General features: G+C 34.5%; 1 protein-coding gene across 1 annotated transcript in view; it reads left to right on the top strand.

The window, feature by feature from the left end:
• LOC129957338 (glypican-6-like) overlaps positions 1-22,717 on the top strand; it is a 240,701-nt gene that overhangs the window by 199,210 nt on the left and 18,774 nt on the right. The window contains exon 5 of the mRNA XM_056069607.1: positions 16,545-16,710. Coding sequence (XP_055925582.1) covers positions 16,545-16,710 — 166 coding nt within the window. The remainder of the gene's footprint in view (positions 1-16,544; positions 16,711-22,717) is intronic.

Raw genomic sequence — 22,717 nt, 5'->3', positions numbered from 1 at the left:
TTAGTTCTTTCGTAACGGGGTGAACGGCTGTAATTAAAACGAAGCTGTATGTTTTATTTTCTTTTAACAGATCTGTATAGTTGTGATTTTCATATATAAACTCTCTGTAGTTGTTTCAGGATCGCTTCCTTAATTATTTGACAAAGTTTTATTTTGCGACATCTCTTCGAACATTAGGATTGTGGTGGTCAGACTTTCATTGACGTCAATACTGATTGACCCTCTCCCCCTCACAAAGATCTAAGCCTAACTTGGAATTGTCATAATGCTGTTGCAGCTGAATAAGAAATATTCTGTAGCTTTCTCGCCAACCAGCCTACTCACCTTTTTATAAGCGGAACACAATCTATCCATCACGCAGTGGCACACTCTCGAGATTCATTAAAAAGTGCTTCATTTCCAGCGTCACGGGCTGCTTAACGAATGGCAATGTTTGAGGACAAAGCAGAAGTAGAATTCACGGTGTAATTTACTATCTCTCTCGAAGGCCTAACTGAGGTCAGGGACATCGGTGCGACGTGTGTGCCATGCCTATTGCCCGTTTGGTGGAGATCAAAGGAAGCCGCCGAATCTGCGTCGATCCGCTTCCTTAGTGGATTATCTGTGAATGAGAAAAAGGGAAAACCAGCAGGAATGGTTAACCGAAAACTTTCTCACATACAGCAGACTCTCTAATAAGGGTGTTATCCAAAGAACACCTTGTATGGCGTTGGTGTATAATGGTTACGAAATAACCTTTGGCGTGAATTTCACTGAATCGATTGTATTCTTCTTGGCGAATTATTTGGCGATTAATCTCTGGCATGCGGTTAAGAGTATCCGAAAATCGAATTCGGCTTTTAAATACGTCCGTTCCGACCGCTTGAAATCAAAATGAAATAAATTATCAAATATGATATATTTAAATGATTGCGTTTTTAAATGATCGCGAACAGCCGAACAGACAGACTTCCTCTGAACGGATTTTGCTCAAAAGCTGATAGAAATTTACAAATTTGGTGTACAGATTGTGTGCCTAATTTGATCCGTGTGACTCAAAGTGTTTTTGAATGATCTTTGTCACAGTAGAATAGATATAATGCCAGAAATGTTTTTCGAACTTAGTGAGGTCTAAAACATGAAAATTCGTCACAATGTTGAGTTCGAATTTTTTGATAATTACAATACCTTTCCTATACTCCATATTCGGGAAATTAAAAATTGTGGAATTTTCTATCTTAATTTATGTGGAAAAAGCTACATTTTATCTTATCGTGGAGATAGAATGTGGCAAGATTAAGCAAGAACTTATGGGTTAAAGAAAATTCACGCACTTCCTATAAATTATGTTTATCAACTTCAAATGAATTGTCAAACATAACAAAACGGAATGTGAAAAATTTCATTCTAAAAGAAATTTTATAATGTGACGAAACTAAGCTAAATTTAAAATGTGCATAAAAAAAAAATCTCAGTTTTATATTTGAAAACGTCAAGAGAACAAAAGATCCAGAGCCCAAACCCTAATCAGTGGCCTCAAGAAATTGTGATTTGGGCAATTTTTGTTTCTTTTCCTTTGGTTATGTCATTGATCGTCTCTTGTCCTTCACCTTCTTCCATTTTCGAGAAAAAAACTCACATCACACTGCGCTTGCATTCGACGAATAATAATCATAGGTTTACCACCCTCCGCAAACCTTGATGCAGATCGATAATGGAGCTGCCATGTTTAACGGTCTGCTACACTCCAACGACCCATGCGAGGATTATAGTGACACGTTGCAGAGAAGTGTTGCACTAATTCAGTGCTGGATACTAGCAGTCTTACCAAACCTTGGGAAGAGAAATTGTAAAAGTCCCTTTACTTTTTGACTTCCCGTAGTACTGAATAAAAATCTGACAGAGCCTCTGGCCTCAACAACTGGACAGATTTCGCCGGTTTTATTCGCATATTAACTTTGCCAGTTTGGAGCCATGGCTGACTCATCTCCAACGTTATTGTGCATGTATAATTCAAACTATGATTTTCTTTTGTTATGAATAGAAAGATATAGTTCATGATGTAGATTATGAAAGTTGTAGTTCACGATGTAAATATACATGATGAAAGTTGTAGTTCACGATGTAAATATACATGATGAAAGTTGTAGTTCATGATGTAAATATACATGATGAAAGTTGTAGTTCATGATGTAAATATACATGATGAAAGTTGCAGTTCATGAAGGTTGGTTGATATCACTATCAATATAATGAAAGGACAGTTGTCGTCGAAGGCTTCTGGTTGATTAATAAGTAAGAGCACGAAATTTTCGTCCACTCAAACGTGGCAAAGTTTTAAAGATGCTGGAATGACCGTCTCAATAGGTGATTTAAGCAGCTTGTTAGTAGTCCTAAAATGTCGAAACGAAAGTGGCATTTGAAAAGTGACCGCTTAGAGATATTTTAGTAATATTTTAATGATATAATGACCAGTAAATGCCTTATTTGTAAAAAGAAACGGAGTCAGCAGTTCTTTCTATTTTTGTTGTTTAATGTATTTTGTCATTTATCTTATAAATATTATAGCATCTTGTAATAATTTTTTTTTTCAAATTCATTTTAAGATATCTCTTAAATGGAATCACAATTTATCTATAGTTTCCACCAGTATTTAAAAACATACTTTAATTACTGTATTAGAATTATTATTATTTATTTTCTCGTTTTATATTTAATTTATAATATTATAGAAGCTTGAAATCAATTTTTTTTGTACAAATTTGCCATAAGATGGCGCCTAGTGTACTAAACTGAAATTAAGTTTATAGATTGCTTGATCGTCATGTTTAGAATATATTAAAATATTTTTAAATGCACACCTACACAAAATTTCTGGATCCTGCCCCATCAAGAAGTGATTGAAAAATCGCCCACAAAATTTCTTTTTTAAAAGTATGAAAGATAAATAAAAGTGTGTAAAAAGAAAAGGGTGGGAAATGGCTCTCAGATTTCCACCGTGTTCATTCTTAATGCATGCCACTCAAGTCGAGTAAATCCCACAAGCAAAACGGAGTCTGCAAGGAGTGAGGGGAAAATTCCCGAACTTGTAATTCTAATTACGTCCCTCTAAATTGCTGAAAATTGGTCGGGACTCGTCCACCAAAGTCGCATTAAATCTCGAACGTCTCTCCCTGTGGAACTTGTAAAAGAGAGCGGATCTAATTACCTAAATGGGTCTGACCGAAACGCGGACCCTTTAATTTCCCACAACGAACGCAGAACGTCAACTTTGGATTTCTGATCCACGGCTTCATCTTTGCAAAGAAGCCGGCAAGTGACGCTTTTGTAAACGATTAAAACTACAGGGAGTTGTAACGTGTCCGGAAGCGTTAACTTCATTATACTAAAAGCGAAGTTGCAAAGCAATGGCTTAATTTTATTTTGTCGGAAATATTCAGTGTCTGAAATCGTCAAATTAGATTGTTGAAAAAATATTATGTAACTGTCTTGTTCTATTTTTCTGAACCGTCATTTGGAATATCTAAATAAAAACGATGATTCGAATATGTAAAACTGAGCCTGAAAACGAGTACAATGTTAGAAGTGTTTTTAACCTAAAAATATTTGTTAGTAAATAATGCAGAATTAATAATAATTGTTTCATTCTGCTTTTCCTTGTTTAGAACAAATTTTTGGTTTCTTTCTTTTATTTTTTTTTTAATATACACCCCTTTTTACTTTCTCGTATACGAAATATAGAATTGCAATCGTCTAAAAATTCGACCTTGGGATTTTAGCGAGCCTCCACATTTTAAACCTCACCGAGCTTGAAAAATACATTCTTAGGAAATATCTATTTGTAATAAAAAATAACTCGAAAATGCTTTGAGCTAGATGGATGAAATTTCGAATACGGTTGTGGCGAATTGTGAGTGATGAGCGAGGATAGAACCTGAGACTTTGTGGTAGATGTAGCCGTAGACAGATGTTGGACAATTCAGTAACATGACCACGATACAAAAACAATTGCTCGGGTAGCGTAGCTGTTAACTGGCTTATAAGCTTTCACTACACGGTCTGTACACTAAATTCGTAGATTACTATCGAATCTTGTGCAAAACCGTTTAGGGTAAGTCTGTCTGTCCGGCCTTTCGAAAATAAGTTAACATTATAACTACAAAGCAAAAACAACTATATGAATAAAATTCGATACACGGATTTATCATGCATGTTGTAGACACTTGTAAAATTTTCAGCCAAATCCAATAAGAGGTTGAACATGTGTCAGTTTGTTCTTTCAGAAGCGTGTAAACGCAATATATCAAATTTGATATGTGATTTTTTGACTGCGATTGCAGTTTGGCGTTCAATTTTTGTTCGAATCGGTTGGAAAAGAACGCTGAGCTAAAACACAAATTCACCTTTACTAGATAGTATGCGAGAAAGTATTGGACTGACCATTCCTGCTGGTTTAATTTGAATTATATTTTACATACTTTGACGAAAACAATATAGCCATGCGCGTAATGAATATACGACGGAACTTTCTCCTTCAGGAAGGGCCGCGGTGGCTTGGTAGTAAAGTCTCGGCTTCAGAATCGGAGAGTTTCGGGTTCGAGACCCGATCCCACCGCAGAGCCGTCCTGTAAGCGGGTGTGGTGGACGTTAAATCAGTCAGGGCAAAAGTCCTCCCCCTGGTGTGGTTAAGTTTGGAGGGGGGATACCAAATATGGCGTCGTTCTCGTCATCTGATCGCGATTCAAAATGACGTCCCTCCCAAAATAGCCCAAGTGTTGCTTTTTAAAATCACGTTAATTAAACTAAGCCATAGACAGATGTTGGACAATTCTTAAACTATTCCTGAACTAAACCATATATTTCTTCATTGAAATTGCATTAATAAAAAAAAAATTACACCCATATCAGATTGCAGACGTTTTATTTATTTATTTTTCAATTTTGATAGTTAAAGTCCTCCCCCTGATGAGATGCAGAAATTTGGAGAGGGGGAGTGCCAGCTCAGGTGTCGTCCTCGTCATGTGACTGCAGTTCAAAATGACGAGGTCCGTCCCGAAAGTGTTGTTTTAAAAACGGGAAGTTAATATAACTAAACTAAAAACCCTCCTTCAGTAAGTGTTTTCTGTATATGAAGCGTTGGGAAATTTGAATTTTCTGCATGCTGGCTGGTACAGCTGTTGTACCATTTTTCATTCATTCGAATAAGTTTGTTTCAGAAACTAATCTGGATTGTATTTTAATTATCCTATAACGTTAATTGATGGGATATTTTTTCTAAACATTTAAGTTTCTAAGAAATCGCCTGAAACATTATTCCTTATTTATAAAATGTGTCTTTATTTTGAAACAGTTCTATCTTCAGTGCAATTCAATTTCCATACAATTCAACAACTATGAAACAATTTCCTTTACCGGGTATTTCAGTCAAGAAATGAACCTCTACTTTAACTCCGACAAAGCCTTTAATTAATCCTCAGACTTGGGCCACTAACGAACTAATCTGCTCATTTAACTGCCGCGACCCAAAATTTTATCTTAAGTTCGCAGAAACTGTATCATTCACGTTAATGACGTAATCTGCTTTAAAAGGATGCCGGTAAGGGATGGAGGGGGACGTTACGCGCAGGAAACTGACGTCCAAAATGTGTGCTCAGAGCCAAAAGCTCCTGACATTTTGGTCCCGATCGCGACGGGATATCGGATTTCTAGAAGATGATACCGGATAGAAGGGGGGAGTGGAGTAGAAGGGAGGGAGGGAGGGAGTGGAGAGGAGGGAGGAGGCAGCGCAGAAATTAATCGTTTGCAGCTATGAGTGACACACCCTTAGCATTGATGATACGCCTTGGAAAAGTTTCGCAACTTTAAAAGAGCAGACAGCTGTCTTGTGGGATTCGAAAAATTTCGAAGGCAAATAGCTGAAATGAGACATTTTGGTTGATTTTTAGATTGTTTATCTGTCTGTTAATATCAACTAAGCTAACAGAGGAGAGTGTGGGGAAACACAGGAAAAAGATATTTTAATGGTAATCGCATTATTATTATTTTTTTCTTTTTTGCTTAAAAAACTCCAAAGCTATTTGCTGTGAAATTTAATTTTTAAACTTCAGTTTCTTTTTAATACATTATTATGATACAACAAATACATTTTTAATAATAAGTTCAAAATAAATTTTTTTACGTGTTCATTTTTTTTTTCGTGCTACTTCTATTAAGCTGCTAGGTGCTTTCTTCTTTAAAACCCTTTTTGTCCATACCACACACACTAAAAAAAAACCTGTAATAGTTTACGACTAGTTATTATGTATAAATGCAATAAAATATTATATTTTAGTTTTTGATTATATTTTATACTTAATCGATAAATGAGCGCCTTTGAATGCGTTATGATCATTAACTTATCATTCAAAATAATTGGGAAAGAAAGATTCCTTTCTATAGACCTGAAAGCCGAAGTACTGTGTGTTCAGCAGGAGAATACTTTCCGCCAAATGTCTATGTTTATGGCGGTCGCTGAAGAAACAGGTTACTATAGGAAGAATTCATTTCGCGTAGGTAGAAATTCATTCAAGTTTCTTATATTGACACGTTTAGCGCCAAATTGGCAATATTTGGTATTATTATATTTAATTTTTAGGGTCTTTTATTTTTGCCTAGTTATGCTGTTCCGAAATGCGATGGATCTTTATTAAAATCGAACTTCCGGTCTCCGAACCATTTATCTTCCCTCTTCCTTATAAAATATTCCTCGGCCGTACAAATCCGATCAAAATGTGGAAAAGTGTTTCATTGCTTTAATAGCTAACATTTTCTACAGAAAACGTTGATATTCCCTTCATGTAATCGGTATTAAATTCACTTCCCTGATGAACGCATTAATGCATTTCACACGAAATAAAGTATTATTTTATCGTTCAATTTGGTGTACGCCGAACGAGGGATGTTTTTGTGTTCTAGGTACTATTATCCGAGGGCTGAATTTGTATGCATTCGTATTAAGCACTGTTCCCATTGCCTGTTGCCTTTAAGGATACGGTCGTAGATCTGCCATCTGACCCATTGCAGGACCACTCTCGCCTGTAGACATTGATTGGGAGCTTCCCGCAAACTGTTGATTAAATGAACCGACATCAAAGAATCGCGTATAACCACAATTGAGGGGAAAGAGGGCAAAATGCGCCGGACGAAAGACGAACACGGGCCATGGGAACGGGACTTCATGAGGGCCATTGAAAAAGGTAGTTTTCTTAACAGGGGAATGACTAAAATAACATCAATTTTTTTACTCGGATTGCTTTTAGCGGATATTGCTATACGGTTTCTGTCAGTCATATATGTTCGTTTTTCATCAATCTGCTAAGAACTATTTTTACTTTCTACTTTCTCATACGAATATTATAATCACCGAAAGACGAATTTCCACTTTCAGATTTTTCCCGAGTACAAATAACACATTTCAGGAATTATATTATTGTGATAATTCAAAAATTCTTTTAAGAAAACGCATGAAATTTGTTATGTGGTCTTTTCCTCAATATCCAAACTAACACAAACACAATAACAAAACTAAAAAATGAAGAGAGCTAGATGAATAAAATGTGTTACACAGATTTAACATCTAAAATGTAGATAGTATTAAATTTAAAATTTGTGAAGAGCTTTGACTGACTGTAAGTCTGTACTTTCATAATCACGGGAACGCAAAAACGCAGTGACTTGAAAAAACGCAAAACTCAAAAATGCAATGACTTAAATATGTGAAATTTGGTATGTGATTGTTTGACTACAATTGTATCTTATGTTAAATTTCGGTTTTATTCTATTAAGGAAAAAAGCATTCAAAATATGCATTCGGTTTTCTGGTTCTTGTGTATTAATGACATCCCAGAGATTAATTGCCAAAGAATGTGCTCTAATAGGTTCTCTCATATTTATTTTTCATTAGTAGCATAGAATTAACAATATATAAATACATTTCTTAGAGATTACGTGAGAAAATTTCAGGGAGACCACTGCCATTTTTGCTTTATTCCCAAGCATATTTTCGCGTTGTGTTAGTGCAAATTTAAAAAAAGATATGACTTCTAAAATTTAATAGCAAAATTCTTAAATAAAATTGACTTTCTCAATGAATAGTTTGGTTATTGTATCAATTTATTCATAATACTATGTTCAATTTCGTTGTATAATCATGCATAGGAAATACAGACATCGTTATTAAGTATGTTTAGTTTTGATGTTATCGATAATGGAAACATTTCATGAAATTCACTCTTTTCAAAAGAGATTGAAAAGATGTTCCATCTAATAAAAAGTTTCTTTTCAAAATCACGTCTCGGAAGGAACTGATGCATAAATGCATCATTTTCAGAAACTCTTTGTTGGGACTTTCTTTTTCAGCTGTTATGTTTTTTAATATTTCTAAAATCCATCCTTCAATAACGCCCCAACAAGCGAGATATGTCTGCATTCAGCTGCTGCATGATAAACATCCGTCTGAAATTCACTCCGCTGGAAATAAATTGTTTGAGAACGGAGCTTTTTCAAAAGAGGGAGAGGTCTTTATGATGAGCTACAAAAGTTGCAGCTGATTGAAATGGCAAGCGAGTGTAGCTTGATTTTTGCGGAATCCTGTTAAGATGTTTTGATGCAAAGCTTTTATCTCCCTTGTGAAGAGCCTGGGACGCAGAGGACAGATTGGATTCCTTAATGTTTGATGTTGTAACCCTGAAGGCTTCGTTCGTTGACAGTAAGTGACTTTTATGCATATGTCTGAAGATTGGAAAATGAAGTTTAGACATCGCCGTCGCCTTCCTCAGTGTCACTGTGATAAAACATGTTTTTTCAAGAACAGGGAAGTTGAAAAATGCATTACTTTTTTTTCCCCTCTAAAAATCATATTAACATGCTTTTGCGAAAATAAATCGAGAAGCTTGAAAGTATGAATTAGATTTTTTTTTTCCATCTGAAAAGTCATATAAGCAACAGTGGGGTTAAAATGCAGTGTTTCGAACTATTATTATGAAATAGCTGTATAAATGGTATAATGATGAAATAAATTGTTGTAAATTTCATTAAATGATATTTTACAGTACACTCCCGATTATCCCCGGAATTAGGTGGCGCGGCCGCCGCGGATAACAAAAATCGCGGATAATCCGAAAAAAGCTAAAAACGGGTATAGCAAAAGAGAAAACAGTCATTCCAACTTTGAAAAATCGTTTTATGTACAATAAAACGTAAAATAAACCGCAGGAAATGTTTAACTAACGCTTAATATTTTAGTATATCACTCAAAACTAACCTAAAATGTATTTTGTGAATGAAAACAGAAAAGTGCTTTGTACTTACGAGAGGCGTCAAGGATACACAGGAAAATGAATACATATGTACTGCTTTAATACTGTAATGTATTATGTAATTACAAAAGCATAACTGTAAAGCTGCACCTTTTTGAAAAAATCAGTCAAAAAAAAAAAAAAAAAAAACTTTGTGTGGCAGGCGCGGATAATCGGGAGTCTACCGTATTTCAAGAAGAAGAAACTCTTTTTTTTTTTAAAATATTTATTCATCAACTTTTATTAAAATGTTTAATTCCAGATGAATTTTTCAAAATATTATAAGTTTTAGTGTCTTATATTCTCAAACTTAAGAGATGATCACATTTCGGGATATAAAACATTCTTTAAGGTATTTTTGTGAGTTTTAAGTGTGATATAGCGCGGAAATTTGGAGAAAGGTTGACGACTCGGGTATAGTTCTCTTATTCTGATCATGGTTCAAAATTATGATAGCCCTCATGTTGCTGCACAATGAAGCATTCATCTAACCAGGCTAATCTAAGATATTTGATCACTAAGTGTTGTATAAAGTCTTGAAGCTTTTTTTAAAAAAATAAAATACATATTTTTGAGCTCATATTCTGGTGGCTTATTTTTGATACATAATATATTTTATCATTTTGATTGAGAGGTTCTTAATCGTAATAAATCAAATGAAGCCCCCCCCCCCCTACAAAATACATCTAGAAACGAGCTGATGCGTAAATACATCAGCAAAAGTCATTTGTCAAATCTTTTACTTTCGGCCATTATACTTTTTGTAAAATATTCCAAAAATTATCTTCCCGTAACATCTATTGTTTGCATTCAGCTGCTGCATGGTGTCCGTCCAGAATGTTTTCCTCTGGAAATAAATTCTTTGAGAATAGAGCTTAATGATGAGTTACAGAAGTTGCAGTTAATTGAACTTATTATTTTTATTATTTATTTATTTTATTAAACTGTATTTATTTTTCCGCAATTTTTCCGTTTATAATCAGAAAAATCTGAACAGTGAACTGACCTTTGTTTCAAGGTTTGATATTGTAAATTTACAAGCATGATTTTCTTTAACATATAATCTGTATATATAAAACACTAACGAACGTGGCACAGAAATCGTGCTTATTACTTATTATGGAATGGCAACATTCAAATGTAAACACAATATTTGCGATAGCTTCAGCCAATTGCTCTATTCTGCGTTTGGAGAATTGAAACCTACTGGACTTAATGGAACCTCTAGGGTACCTTTAAAATTTATTTGAAGGGGTGATAAATTTTTTTAGAAAAACTGCATTAAAGAGTTAAGAGAAAAGATAATTTGAAAGGAAATGAAGTTTTAAAGTAACCGGAGAAAACACAAGAATTAATTTTCATTTCCGTTGTCATTTGCGATATAACAGATTTATTAGGTTCACGCTGAACACGAACCTTTTGTATATTATTCCATTTTAAGAGTTTATTCTTTCCTATTAACGCGCAAAAGCTTTTTTTTACGATCTTGCTAATCTGTTGAATTTTGTTCCATTGCACTAAATTCGAAACTAATGAAAACTGACTTGTGTTAAGGAACTCGCGAGCTGCAAATGAAGAAAGAAAGAAAAACGCGGGCCGAGTACAATTTCTATCTGCCTGCCTAAATGCATTTCACCGCTTAAACCTTTAATCTAATTTATTATGTTTTCCAAAACCCGTTGCATGGGCTTGACAGTCGTGATGAATGTAGCCACGCTTCCGCGAGGGGGCGTTGCTGTTCATTTGCTATGTCTTTTGCTTTTTTACCCGGCCGTCTTCTGGTAACATAATATTAATGCTGCCCAAATTGCTTTCTTTACTTGCAATTCATTTATTTTTATTTTTCTTACCTGTTTTGTTTGAGCTATGTTTAGTTTGCCGTGCTCGGGAATTTGCTCGATTTTAGAATGAGTGCGTTCCTGACACAAAGATTGCCTTGTTAAAAAAATGCCTGTTTGTTTCTTCTTGAGAAGGGTGCCTTTTGAAATTACGAAGTTTTGTTGGGAATTTTTTGTTTCAAGTTGGGAAAGGTGAAAATACGCGCTTGAATCGTGTGTGTTAAAGAGGAATTTCATTTCGTGAACTTTATTTGAAAACAAACGCAATTGAAATTGTACTAAAACAAACTCAAATAAGATTAGGAACAAAGACGATATAAATCAGTTTTGTATTTCTTATTTTGAAACATCAATTCTCATCATTCGTAGGCCTGACTGCGCTTATCATCCAGTATGTTCTGTCAACACCTCGAAACTGCATGGATAACTACATAAGGTATCTACTCTAATCGTAGCTCAGTGTCTACTTATTAAACCTCTAAAGAGAGGAATTTTATTTTGGGGTGAGGTTATTGCTGTAGATGCTGTAAAGAATTATATTTTGTATTGTTTGAAACCAATGCACGTACTGAAGAAATGATAGCGAAATCTAGATATTCATATAATCACTAGGTCTTTTCAGCCGTGTTGAGTAAAATATTGTCGCGTAGATGATGTCACGTATACTTTTTCGTGTTCTCTCTAATAAAGGTGCTCTCCCCCACTCACAGTAAAAAATTGTGGGCCTTGGGTAAGGCAGCCTTGCATGGCATTAGTATACAGTAGTTACAAAATATTAACGTTTAGCGTGAATTCGGCATTTTTAATAAATCCGTTTCGTGTGATTTTTCACGATTAATCTCTGATATGCAGTTATTAGTATCCGGAAATCGAATATGTGTTGTAATGTCTTGATGTAGACTGATCAAAAAACGAAGCAGAATTTCCAGACAATTCTTTATTTTACAGCCCTATATATAGAAAGAACAACTTGTTCTAATCTTGGTTAAATAAATAGTTATTTACACCTGTAGTAAGAGATACAACAGTCAAAGTCGAAGGCTTTCTTGAAACTCAGTTGGTTCTCGGACTCCGAACTCGTGGGCGTAGTGCAACAGTCCGCCTGCAATTCGTTTCTTCTCTCTCCTCCTAAAAAAAAAATATCCGCACTTTATTTCGGCGACAATCTCCGCCTCTTAATTTACATTGGTCATTTGAGCTCTCTTTCGGCCAATCGGAGTTCAGCCATATGCTCTCTCAGCGGCGCCAGTGGATCCTGGGAAGGTCCTTTCACAAAGAGAAACATCTAGCATCCAGATGTTTGGGAAACGGAAATGTTATAGTGTTTTAGACTCGTTTTTCCCAACCGATTGAAACAAAAAAAAAAAAAAAAAAATGACATAGAACTACAATTGTAGTCACAAAACCACATACCAAATTTGATATATTTAATTCATTGCGTTTTTAGAGTTATTCAGTTTCCATGCTTCTGAAAAGTACAAAACGATAGATCTTTTTGGATTTGGTCTAAAATTCGATAAATATATACAGTATAAATATTAAATCGGTGTACCAAATGTTATTTGTCTTTTGTAGTCGAGAATCTTATATTAGGACAACCGAATGGACCGACTTGCTCTGGATAGAAATAAATGTACAAATCTGTTGTAAAAACCATAGACAATGCACTCCCGAGTATCCGGTTCGAGACTATTCGTACTAGATTTTTAAAAACTAAAAACTGTGTATTTTGACCTTACCTTTTCATATCTGTGTATCATTTACCAGAGAAAAATGAAATCAGTTGGAGTCAGTTTGCTTAAGAATGAGGCCTACGATTTATGTTAATGTCTTGTTTATGTTTCCTGCATTTAAGTTAGACATTACAGAATTTATGTTGAAATTCGAACAGTTTATAACCTTTGACTTACTTTTTTCATCTTTAAAATTCTTAAAACGTGCAGTGTAGTATATAAATATATATATAATATCAGTACAGAGCCTTCTTTTTTAACTCGACACGTTGCTGGCAACGTTTCTATGATTCACTAGGTCGCTGCCGCGTTCACATTCTACGTGGCTCGAAGTAAATGGAGGGCTTAGTACTCAATAAGAAGTGAGAAAATACCTATTGTAACAGTGAATTTGGGTATAAAAATTTTGTCTCCTGGTATTGGTGGGCAAAGAAATGAGTTCATAGAATTCTGACCTATCCAGCTTTTTTGTTATCCGGCCTGCCCTTCTGCCACATTTCAAGCATCTAATTCAAGATATTTTTGTGTTATTTTTTGTCACAGACAGACATAATGCCAAAAATGTATTTTTCGAACTCAGAGGGGTCTAAAATATAAAAAATTCGTCAACTTTTTTTTGTGGTGATTCAATTCTTTCTCTTCTGTTTTTACTTACCTCGTATACGAGAGAGTGGAAACACAGCAAACTACATGAATGAAATTTGATTTGCAGTTTCCTCACTAATAATGACATCAAATTTCGGGTCAAACTAATCAAAGAGCTGACTGTCTGTCTGTGCATGGGTACTAAAATAAGTATATGAAGACTTTAATTCTTAAACGTAATTTGGTACCGATTCTTGGTGTTAAAATTGTTCATCTGCGCCGTATTCATTTCCTCCAGGGAGCCAAAGAGAAGAGGCACAGATGAGTACTTGTTTCTTTTCACTGTACATGGAAAATAAATGCCATTTCTTTCCATGGTAAGTGCAGGAGAGTGTCGAGGCGAGAACGCATTGTTTTGTGCATGGAATTCGAAAATCATGAAAGTGAATGTCCAGTTGATGACCGGGTTTATTCTCAATCACAGAGTGAAAAACGGGGACTAACTGCCTCTTTCTTTGGCACTAATAACCCTTCCGGGAGTTGGCCGCCGTCCAACGCTCATTTATAAAGCCATATAAACACATTAACATGCCTGCGGGGTGCCGCTCGTTCGGAACTTTTTATCTCTTAATGTCCCGGATGTTTAGCTAACGTCCCGGCAGTAAATGAGCAACGAAATTTGAATACTAACCTGGGGAAAGTCGATTAGGCACAAAAATATTTTTCTTTTCCATTTTGTATATATAAAAAAAAAAAATCTTTGGTTGTAGCATGATTTTTAATATTAGTCTCGTATTCGATCCTTCTGAAGTCCCAGGACTGCTCGGGAAAAACCGAATTTCAACCGCTTTTCTGGATTTGGGTTATTTCGAATTTCATCTTCAAATAAATAACGCATGTTAAGAAATAATTAAATTTTTGTTAAATTATTTTATGTAGTTGAAATAATAATAATAAAAAAAATTCACCTTTGGAAATTCTCTAAATATCTTATAACTTTATAATAAATGAGTCATGCATAATAAAACCGGTGGATGGGATTCTTTTCAAATTTGTGGCATAATTTCTAATAAAGGTGTTATCGCTCCCCGCCTCTCTTATAAATATTGTTGACTTTCATAAAGGCCGTGAACCCCCCCCCCCCCGCCCCATTGCTCTGTGTTTTTGCTTAAGTCAGTGCCTCTCACATGAACATTTCTGTTTCCGTAATATAGTGAAAACAAGCTGGTATGGTCTTCCTAAAACTTTCCCGCATACTCTCTAATAATGGTGTTATTCCAGAGTACGCTTTGTATGTAAAAATAACTATTGTATTAAATTATTACAATAATTATTGTATTCCACCGCCATACAATTGTTAAAAAATATTGACCTCTTCTGCGAATGTATCATTTTTACTGCATCTATCGTATGATCCTTAGCGAGTTTTTTGGCAGTTAATACCTGAGATATATTTAATGTTGTCTATGATAAGTGCCATCAGAAACAAGTCCGCATACAAAGTTAGCGAATTAAGCCGACATTTTTGAGTCTCTTGTTTTTCCGTATCGCCATCTTGGGTCAAGAGTACGAATTAGCAACTCGCGCGTCACAGCCCTTTTTAAGGGGCGGACTTCATTCATGCATTTCATTCATTCAACCACAGATTGTAATTTAGACCTGAACCAGAGAACGATCACCTCTGATCCAGTACCCCCAGTGGTATTATTCTCGACATGGAGTACTTTGTGACCATGACAGATTTATACGTGCGCCAGCCAGCACCACACACGGAGAGTCTTGCGAGAGATGCGAATCCAACGCCCAACCAACCAGGCTATCCAGGCCTTATATATATATATTTAATAGTACCGAAAAATTCGAATTTATGTTTTAGACGCATTTTTCCAAACCGATTGAAATAAAAATTTTAAAAATTGATATAGAACTACACTTGTAATAACAAAATCGCATGCCATATTTGATATATTTAAGTCATTTCGTTTTTGAGTTATCCTGCTTACATGCTTCTCGAAATACAGACAGGTATTAACCCCTTGCCTGCCGCGGACGTATATATACGTCTCCCTAAGCCAATGTGTTAACTGCCCCTGGCGTAAATATACGTCTCGCAACTATATACTTATATATACCGAATCTCGCAAGTTATCCTCGGCAGGCAAGGGGTTAATTGCAATGTGGTACAAAATTTGATAGGTGTCTACGCTATAATTACTAAATTTGTGTACTGAATTTTATTTATCTAACCCTCTTCGTTTTGTAGTTATCGTGTTAACGTTAGCCGGACTGACAGACATCAATCTATATGGATTTTGCTGAAAATTTGATTGAACCATATACCAAATTTCATCCATCTAGCTCAAAGCATTATTGAATTATCTTTGTCACAGCTAGAAGAACAGATAAATCTTTTAAAAAGTGCGTTTTTCAAATCAGAGGTCTGAAACATGGGGATTCGTCAAAATCTCGAGTTTGAATTTACAAAAGGAAAAATGAAAAAAAAAAAAAAAAAAAAATGTAATATTTGTTTTTAAAATTTCGAAAAAGGCACCTGTCTGAATATATCCAAAATATCCTATACATATCTGTATTCCGGTTAATTATCAGTCTTCCTGGACTCCTAAGTGTCGATAAATAAATAAACTATGTGGGGCTTACATGCTACTAATAAAAGAATTGCTATTCATCCCCATTATTTTTTTTAAAAAAATAGCATTATTTCAATTGAAAAAAATTTGAGGAGTAGGTATGAAAAATTGGCTCCTAGAAAAGAAAAAGAAATCCTAAAATTCAAGCATTTCGTATATGAACTTTCTTTTACATTTTGGCAATGTAAAAGAATCGGTTCGTATACTATTAAATATTTTACAGAAAAAGAGTGGAAATGTATTGCTGTATTATTTAATCATATTTAATTTACTTTTAATATTTTTTGCTTCATGAAAATAAACAACTGATTAGACTTGCAATTTACAATATATAATTCTCACATTGATTAGTATTCGTCTTAGAGTATTAACAATAATTATTTTCATGCGCAAGAAATTAATGCATTTTTTAATTGCCTTTTGCAGGTGGGCCCTACTCCCGAATGCAGCCGTGCCCTGATGAAGATGACTTATTGCCCGCACTGTAACGGCCTCCCAGATCTCCGGCCCTGCTCCAATTACTGCTTGAACGTCATGCGGGGTTGCCTTGCATATCATGCAGAACTGCACCAAGAATGGAATAATTATATCAGTAAGTGAGAGATGTTTTAGGAACAATACGTAGCGAAAGAATTCTTTTTTTCGCGAATAATACGTAGCGGAAGAATTCTTAGACATGTTTTACGAACAGTACGTAGCAAAACAATTCTTAGACATGTTTTACGAACAGTACGTTGCGAAAGAATTCTTCGACATGTTTTACGAGCATGTAAAAAGGAAATGTGAAGAAGCAAAGCATGTAGTGAAAAAATGCTTTAAAATGCTTTCTGTAAAAAAGATGGAAAGTGACATCTTATTTAGCCGAGACCGTTTTAATTTCAGTTATTCCGAAATCAAATCAGATGTCCCGGATTTGATTCATACGTAAAAAAGTCATCTTAAATACGGGTTTGTTGAATTGGATTTTAATGAAAATTTGTTAAAAATTAATTTTAAATTAACTTAAAATAAAAAATCTGTTTAAATCGTTACTACATGCTTTGAATAATTAGATGCAATTTTCAAGTCTTTGGTTCTACTTCATTAAAAAGGTCTCTCGAATTTCATTTAAATATATTGAAAATCATCCCATTTTATTAAAACAATTGATATATTTTTTAATGTATTGTTATATTATAGCTTTCAAGAAAATTCATTCTTGTCTTTTACTATGCATAACGTAATGTATGAAACGATTGAAGGAAAAACTTTTTAAAGTAACAATAAAATAGTGTGTTCGTGCTTCTTAAAGACGCATTCTGCAGTTTCGTTTTGAGATTTTCTTATAAATAATTACTACATCATTTTGGGTTTTTAAATTTAATTTGAACTGTTCAAGATCTGTAGTAAGCGTCGTGAATCGTGTTCCCATTTTGTAATAAAGGTCCGGTTTTTTATCTATAGCCATATAATTAAAAAATTTTAAAAAAGTTTAATTAGATTAAATTTTCTAAGAGAATTCCCTAAAAAATTCTTTTCAACAGTACAAAGGTAATATAGCATGCATTTTTAAATCAATCTATTGTAAGGGAAAGGGGGCAGCGAAAGTAACTCCCCCCCAAAAAAATGATCTCGCATTCTTTTTAATGAAGATGCTATCTCCTGTCTTTCCATTATAAAATTTTAGATCTGGGGCGAGACCCTGAGCGCTACGAATGTTTAGACTTTATTTTGAGAGTCCCTTTCGTGAACATTTTGTGTTTTGTAGTACAGTGCAGAAAACCAAATATGCAGTTTGGGATGCATTTTCGTGAACGTTTTGTGTTTCGTAGTACAGTGCAGAAAATCAAATATGCAGTTTGGGATGCATTTTCGTGAACGTTTTGTGCTTCGTAGTACAGTGCAGAAAACCAAATATGTAGTTTAGGATGCATTTTCGTGAACGTTTTGTGTTTCGTAGTACAGTGTAGAAAACCAAATATGTAGTTTAGGATGCATTTTCGTGAACGTTTTGTGCTTCGTAGTACAGTGTAGAAAACCAAATATGTAGTTTAGGATGCATTTTCGTGAACGTTTTGTGCTTCGTAGTACAGTGCAGAAAACCAAATATGCAGTTTGGGATGCATTTTCGTGAACGTTTTGTGCTTCGTAGTACAGTGTAGAAAACCAAATATGTAGTTTAGGATGCATTTTCGTGAACGTTTTGTGTTTCGTAGTACAGTGCAGAAAACCAAATATGCAGTTTGGGATGCATTTTCGTGAACGTTTTGTGCTTCGTAGTACAGTGTAGAAAACCAAATATGTAGTTTAGGATGCATTTTCGTGAACGTTTTGTGTTTCGTAGTACAGTGCAGAAAACCAAATATGCAGTTTGGGATGCATTTTCGTGAACGTTTTGTGTTTCGTAGTACAGTGTAGAAAACAAAATATGCAGTTTGGGATGCATTTTTTCTTCGATTGACTGAAATCAAAATTTGATACATAGCTACAGTTGCAGTCACATACTAAATTTCATTGTTTGAAGTCAGTGCGTTTTTTGAGTTATCGCATTTACATGCTTGAGAATGTACACAGCGACAAAAATTGATCCCTTCACGAATTGGGTTCAAAATTTAATACGGATCTACGCTTTAAACGCTAAAACTATGTCTCCAATTTCATTTATCTAACTTGTTCAGCTTTTGAGTTAAAACGCGCTTAGGTATATGCGGAAGAGCAAACTGACAGATTGTAAACTCTTATAGTTTTGATTCAACATTTGACAATCTGTACTCTCAATCTTAAATCTGTGCATGAAATTTTATCCAGCTAATTCTTTAAATTTTACTGTCACCTTATTCATATGTTTTCGAATAGACAGGGAGTGGGAGGACAGATTTCTTGTGACTGGAATTTGCACAAAATCTGATTGAACACTACATTTAGATGTAAAGACTAGATACTAAATTTCATTTCTCTATCCCAGCGCTTATGACAGGCAGAAATAATTCTAAAAATGTGTTTTTCAAGTTTCAGGATGATCTGAAACATGAAGATTTGTTAAAATCTCGATTTCGTATTTTTTGACCATAACAATACTTTATTTCATTATACTAGAAAGTATTTCGCATATTCATTATTTGAAAAATGAATAACAAAAGCAATAACAGAAAACATTAAATATTCATTATGATTTCTTCTAGATGCTTTATTATATGATTATTTTACAGTTATAAGATTTTTTAATTCTACAGTACACTGCCGAGCATCCGGCCTAATGTGGCTTAAGGGCAGGCCGGATAACAAAAAAACCGGATAAGCCGGAGTTCTATGAACCCATTTCTTTTCCCACCAATACCAGAAGACAAAGTTTTTATACCAAAACTCACTGTTATAGTACGTATTTTCTCACTTCTTATTGAGTACCAAGCCCTCCATTTATCTCAAGCCAAGTAGAATGTGAACGTGGCCCAGTGAATCATCGAAGCAGTGGCCGGTTTTTATTATTTCATCAGAATCTAGTCTCTGTATAACGCGTCATTTCTCCTCCATAATCACTACAACTTTTTTTTTTATCTCTTCCCATTTGAAATCTTCACTATGGTCCTCTTCAAAAAACAGTAAGCATACTGCAAAAACAATTTACGATAATTGTACGTACTGAGCAGTTATAGTTAGAAACAGCGGCAACAACTGAGGTCCGTTACACACTGACGAAACAACGAATAAAACGTTGCAAAATGCCAATCATCATTTGAATTTTGCACACGATACGAAGGAGGATTCTTGCAGATGCCCGCTTCCAATGCCGTGGTAGTGTTGCCAATGCAAGCCTTGCTTTTCTCATTTAATCACGATAAAATAAAACTAGGCCGGATAATCGCAAACCGGATACTCAGGAGTGTACTGTATACTGTACCCAAACACTGTCCCTTCATCAAATACGCTTGGTCACTTTAGACGTAAATGAAAATTTTAGTTTTTATTCCCCTTAATATTTGTCATTAAAGGGTCAATCGTTTTTTTGCGGACCACTAAGAATGTTTATGATAGCTAAAATTAGTAAAAGCGATACAGATATGGACCTTCAGGGTTACGAGTTCAGAAAAAAAAAGTTCCTGGCGTCGATGTATTTTATAAATGAGTCATAGATACCACCGTTGTTGTTTTTTCTTCCTTCTCCTAATGCTAATTCCTCGAAGCGCAGAGTGTTTTTCACCAAGAGCCTTATTTTATGGCGTTCTAAAGACGCATTATTTTTCTTCTCTCGCCGGTGACAACCGTCTCTATTTCCAGAGGCACCAGAAGAGTCCTGCGGGGCTGGACCGGCGATCCTGCGACGGATTTGAACAGAAATAAATAACAGAACAACAAAAAGGCCAGGGTGGAATGAAGATAAATAGATTTCGTTCGGCGCCACCCTGAAACGTAAACTTATCCCCAATCAACGCTTGGGAACACGCGTTACTACGGCGATACGAATGAAAGAAAAAAAGAGGAAGTCAGTCAGTCAGTGAATTAAACGGCCGAGGAGACAAGAGGGGGGAAGGAGTGTCGAGAGTTTTAATCGTTACGTGTTTGAGCTGATTTCTCGGGCCGTCAATCTGGCAGAGTGGTGACGGAAGGGTTGGTGGACTCCGCGCGGAATGAATCGGTGTCTTGTCTGCGTTTTTGTTTCCTAGAAATTCCGATCTTGTTTTATGAAGAGATTCTTCCATTGCTCTTGGTTCCGGGAAATTCACATATAAACATTTCGCATTTAAATTTAGATATTTAAGCAAGATAATTTCCCGGTGGTTAGTGAAGGGCATGACTGGTATTTAAATGGTATTCCCTCCCCCCCCTCTTGAAATGGATCATTTCAATGGAAGTCCTTAAGCTGTTTAAGGCTGATTGATTAGTTTTCCAATTTCTTTCTTATTGATGCATATTTATTTTAACGTTAAAAAGTGTTTTATTCAGTTATTTAGTAGAATATCTATTTTAAGAAATAATTTACTGTGATATACTATTCTGTTGAATACGTAATTATTTCTTGAAATAACGGATTAAGAATGTACGAAATGACGTAATTCGTACTTAAATTATAATATTATCCATTTAATTGTCTTCCTTTTGTAGTTGTCTTAACTTATATTCGAACAGCCAGACATCATCTGAATGAATTTTGTTTAACATTTGATAAAGTCCAAAAATTTAGTGTAAAGATCATTTACCAAATTTCATCTGCCTAGCTCTAAAGATTTTTGAGTTATTTTTGTCACAGACAGGCATTTTCTAAAAATGTGTTTTTCGAACTCTCGGAGGTCTAAACGAGGAGGTTAGTTAAAATCTCGAGTTCGAATTTTTTTTGACGATTTCAGTATTTTCTCTATACTTCGTATGGGAGAAAGTAAAAAGTATTGTCACAAATTGTGCTTCAAGTTGCTTTAAAAATTTATTAAAAGTAGGAAAAAAAATCTTACAGAAATGAAATTGTAATATTGGAAAATGGTGTAAACTATTTTTGACGAATATACTCGTCATGGAAAAAGTACAACGTTTTGTGTTATGACGAGTTTATTCGTCAGGGATAATAAGTAGTGACAATTTTAGTTAAGATTCAAACATATTCGTAAATTTCAAGATGTTTAAAATATTTTGAGGCCAAGTCGAAATCAAAGGAACAAGTAAAAGATTGTATCATGCTTTGCCCAACGCCATTCTGTAACAGCAAATTAACCCTTCTTTGCATGATGATGGAAATTTACTTCATAGCATTTAGTGAACAAAAATTTGTATTCAAAAGCATGTATACAAAGTATTGTATTCAAAAGTAAAAATTGTAAATTGGTTGTTGCTGGCAATTTTTTTCACGGTTATTGCGTAATAAGAAATATAGCTGTCAAGTAAATAAATTAAATAAAAAAAAATCAAATGTCGCAATCATTATTGAGGATATGAACTTGTCATTCCACTGTTTGTTGTGGTTGGAAGAAACGGTGCGATTTTTTGAATATTTTTTTTATAACTAATCTGACATTTTTTTGTTAATAAAAGCAATAATAAGTGGATAAATTTAGAAGTGAAGGGCAGGGAAGATTTTGTACTGAACTTAACTTGTAAATTTGCATGATGATGACATTTCCATCCTATTGTTTTTTTAAACTATTTTAGATTATGTTTCTAAACATTTTTCTTTTAATCTGGAGCATAAATTATATCACTCCGATTTATTTAGCAAAAAAAGAAAAAAAAAATCATGAAATGAAAGGTTAAAATAATAATTATATATTTTTATGTTTCTTTTCGTTCATAAGCAAATAATATATGTTAATGTAAGTATATAATTAAATAAATGTGATTACTGAAATAAAAAACTAATTCATTTTTTACAACATAATTTCATATTACACATACTCTGTGTTTGACGAGTGTACTCGTCATCGCAAAAAGACACAATTTTGACACCCTTTTTCCGAAGAGGTCGAAACAGTTAACTGGTAAAAAAGTTTTCGCATTGTAATATACTTTGAAATCATTAAGGACTGACGTTAAATTTCAATTATTTTTTAATATAATGAAAAAATCTTTTTTAGTGAACACCTACTGCCTAAGAAGTAACGTGCAACATTTGATTTGCTGCAAGTCCAAAATCTTCC

Source organism: Argiope bruennichi, chromosome 11, assembly GCF_947563725.1.
Source record: "Argiope bruennichi chromosome 11, qqArgBrue1.1, whole genome shotgun sequence".
Classification (NCBI taxonomy): Eukaryota; Metazoa; Arthropoda; class Arachnida; order Araneae; family Araneidae; genus Argiope; species Argiope bruennichi.
This window is presented reverse-complemented; position numbering and strand designations above follow the sequence as displayed.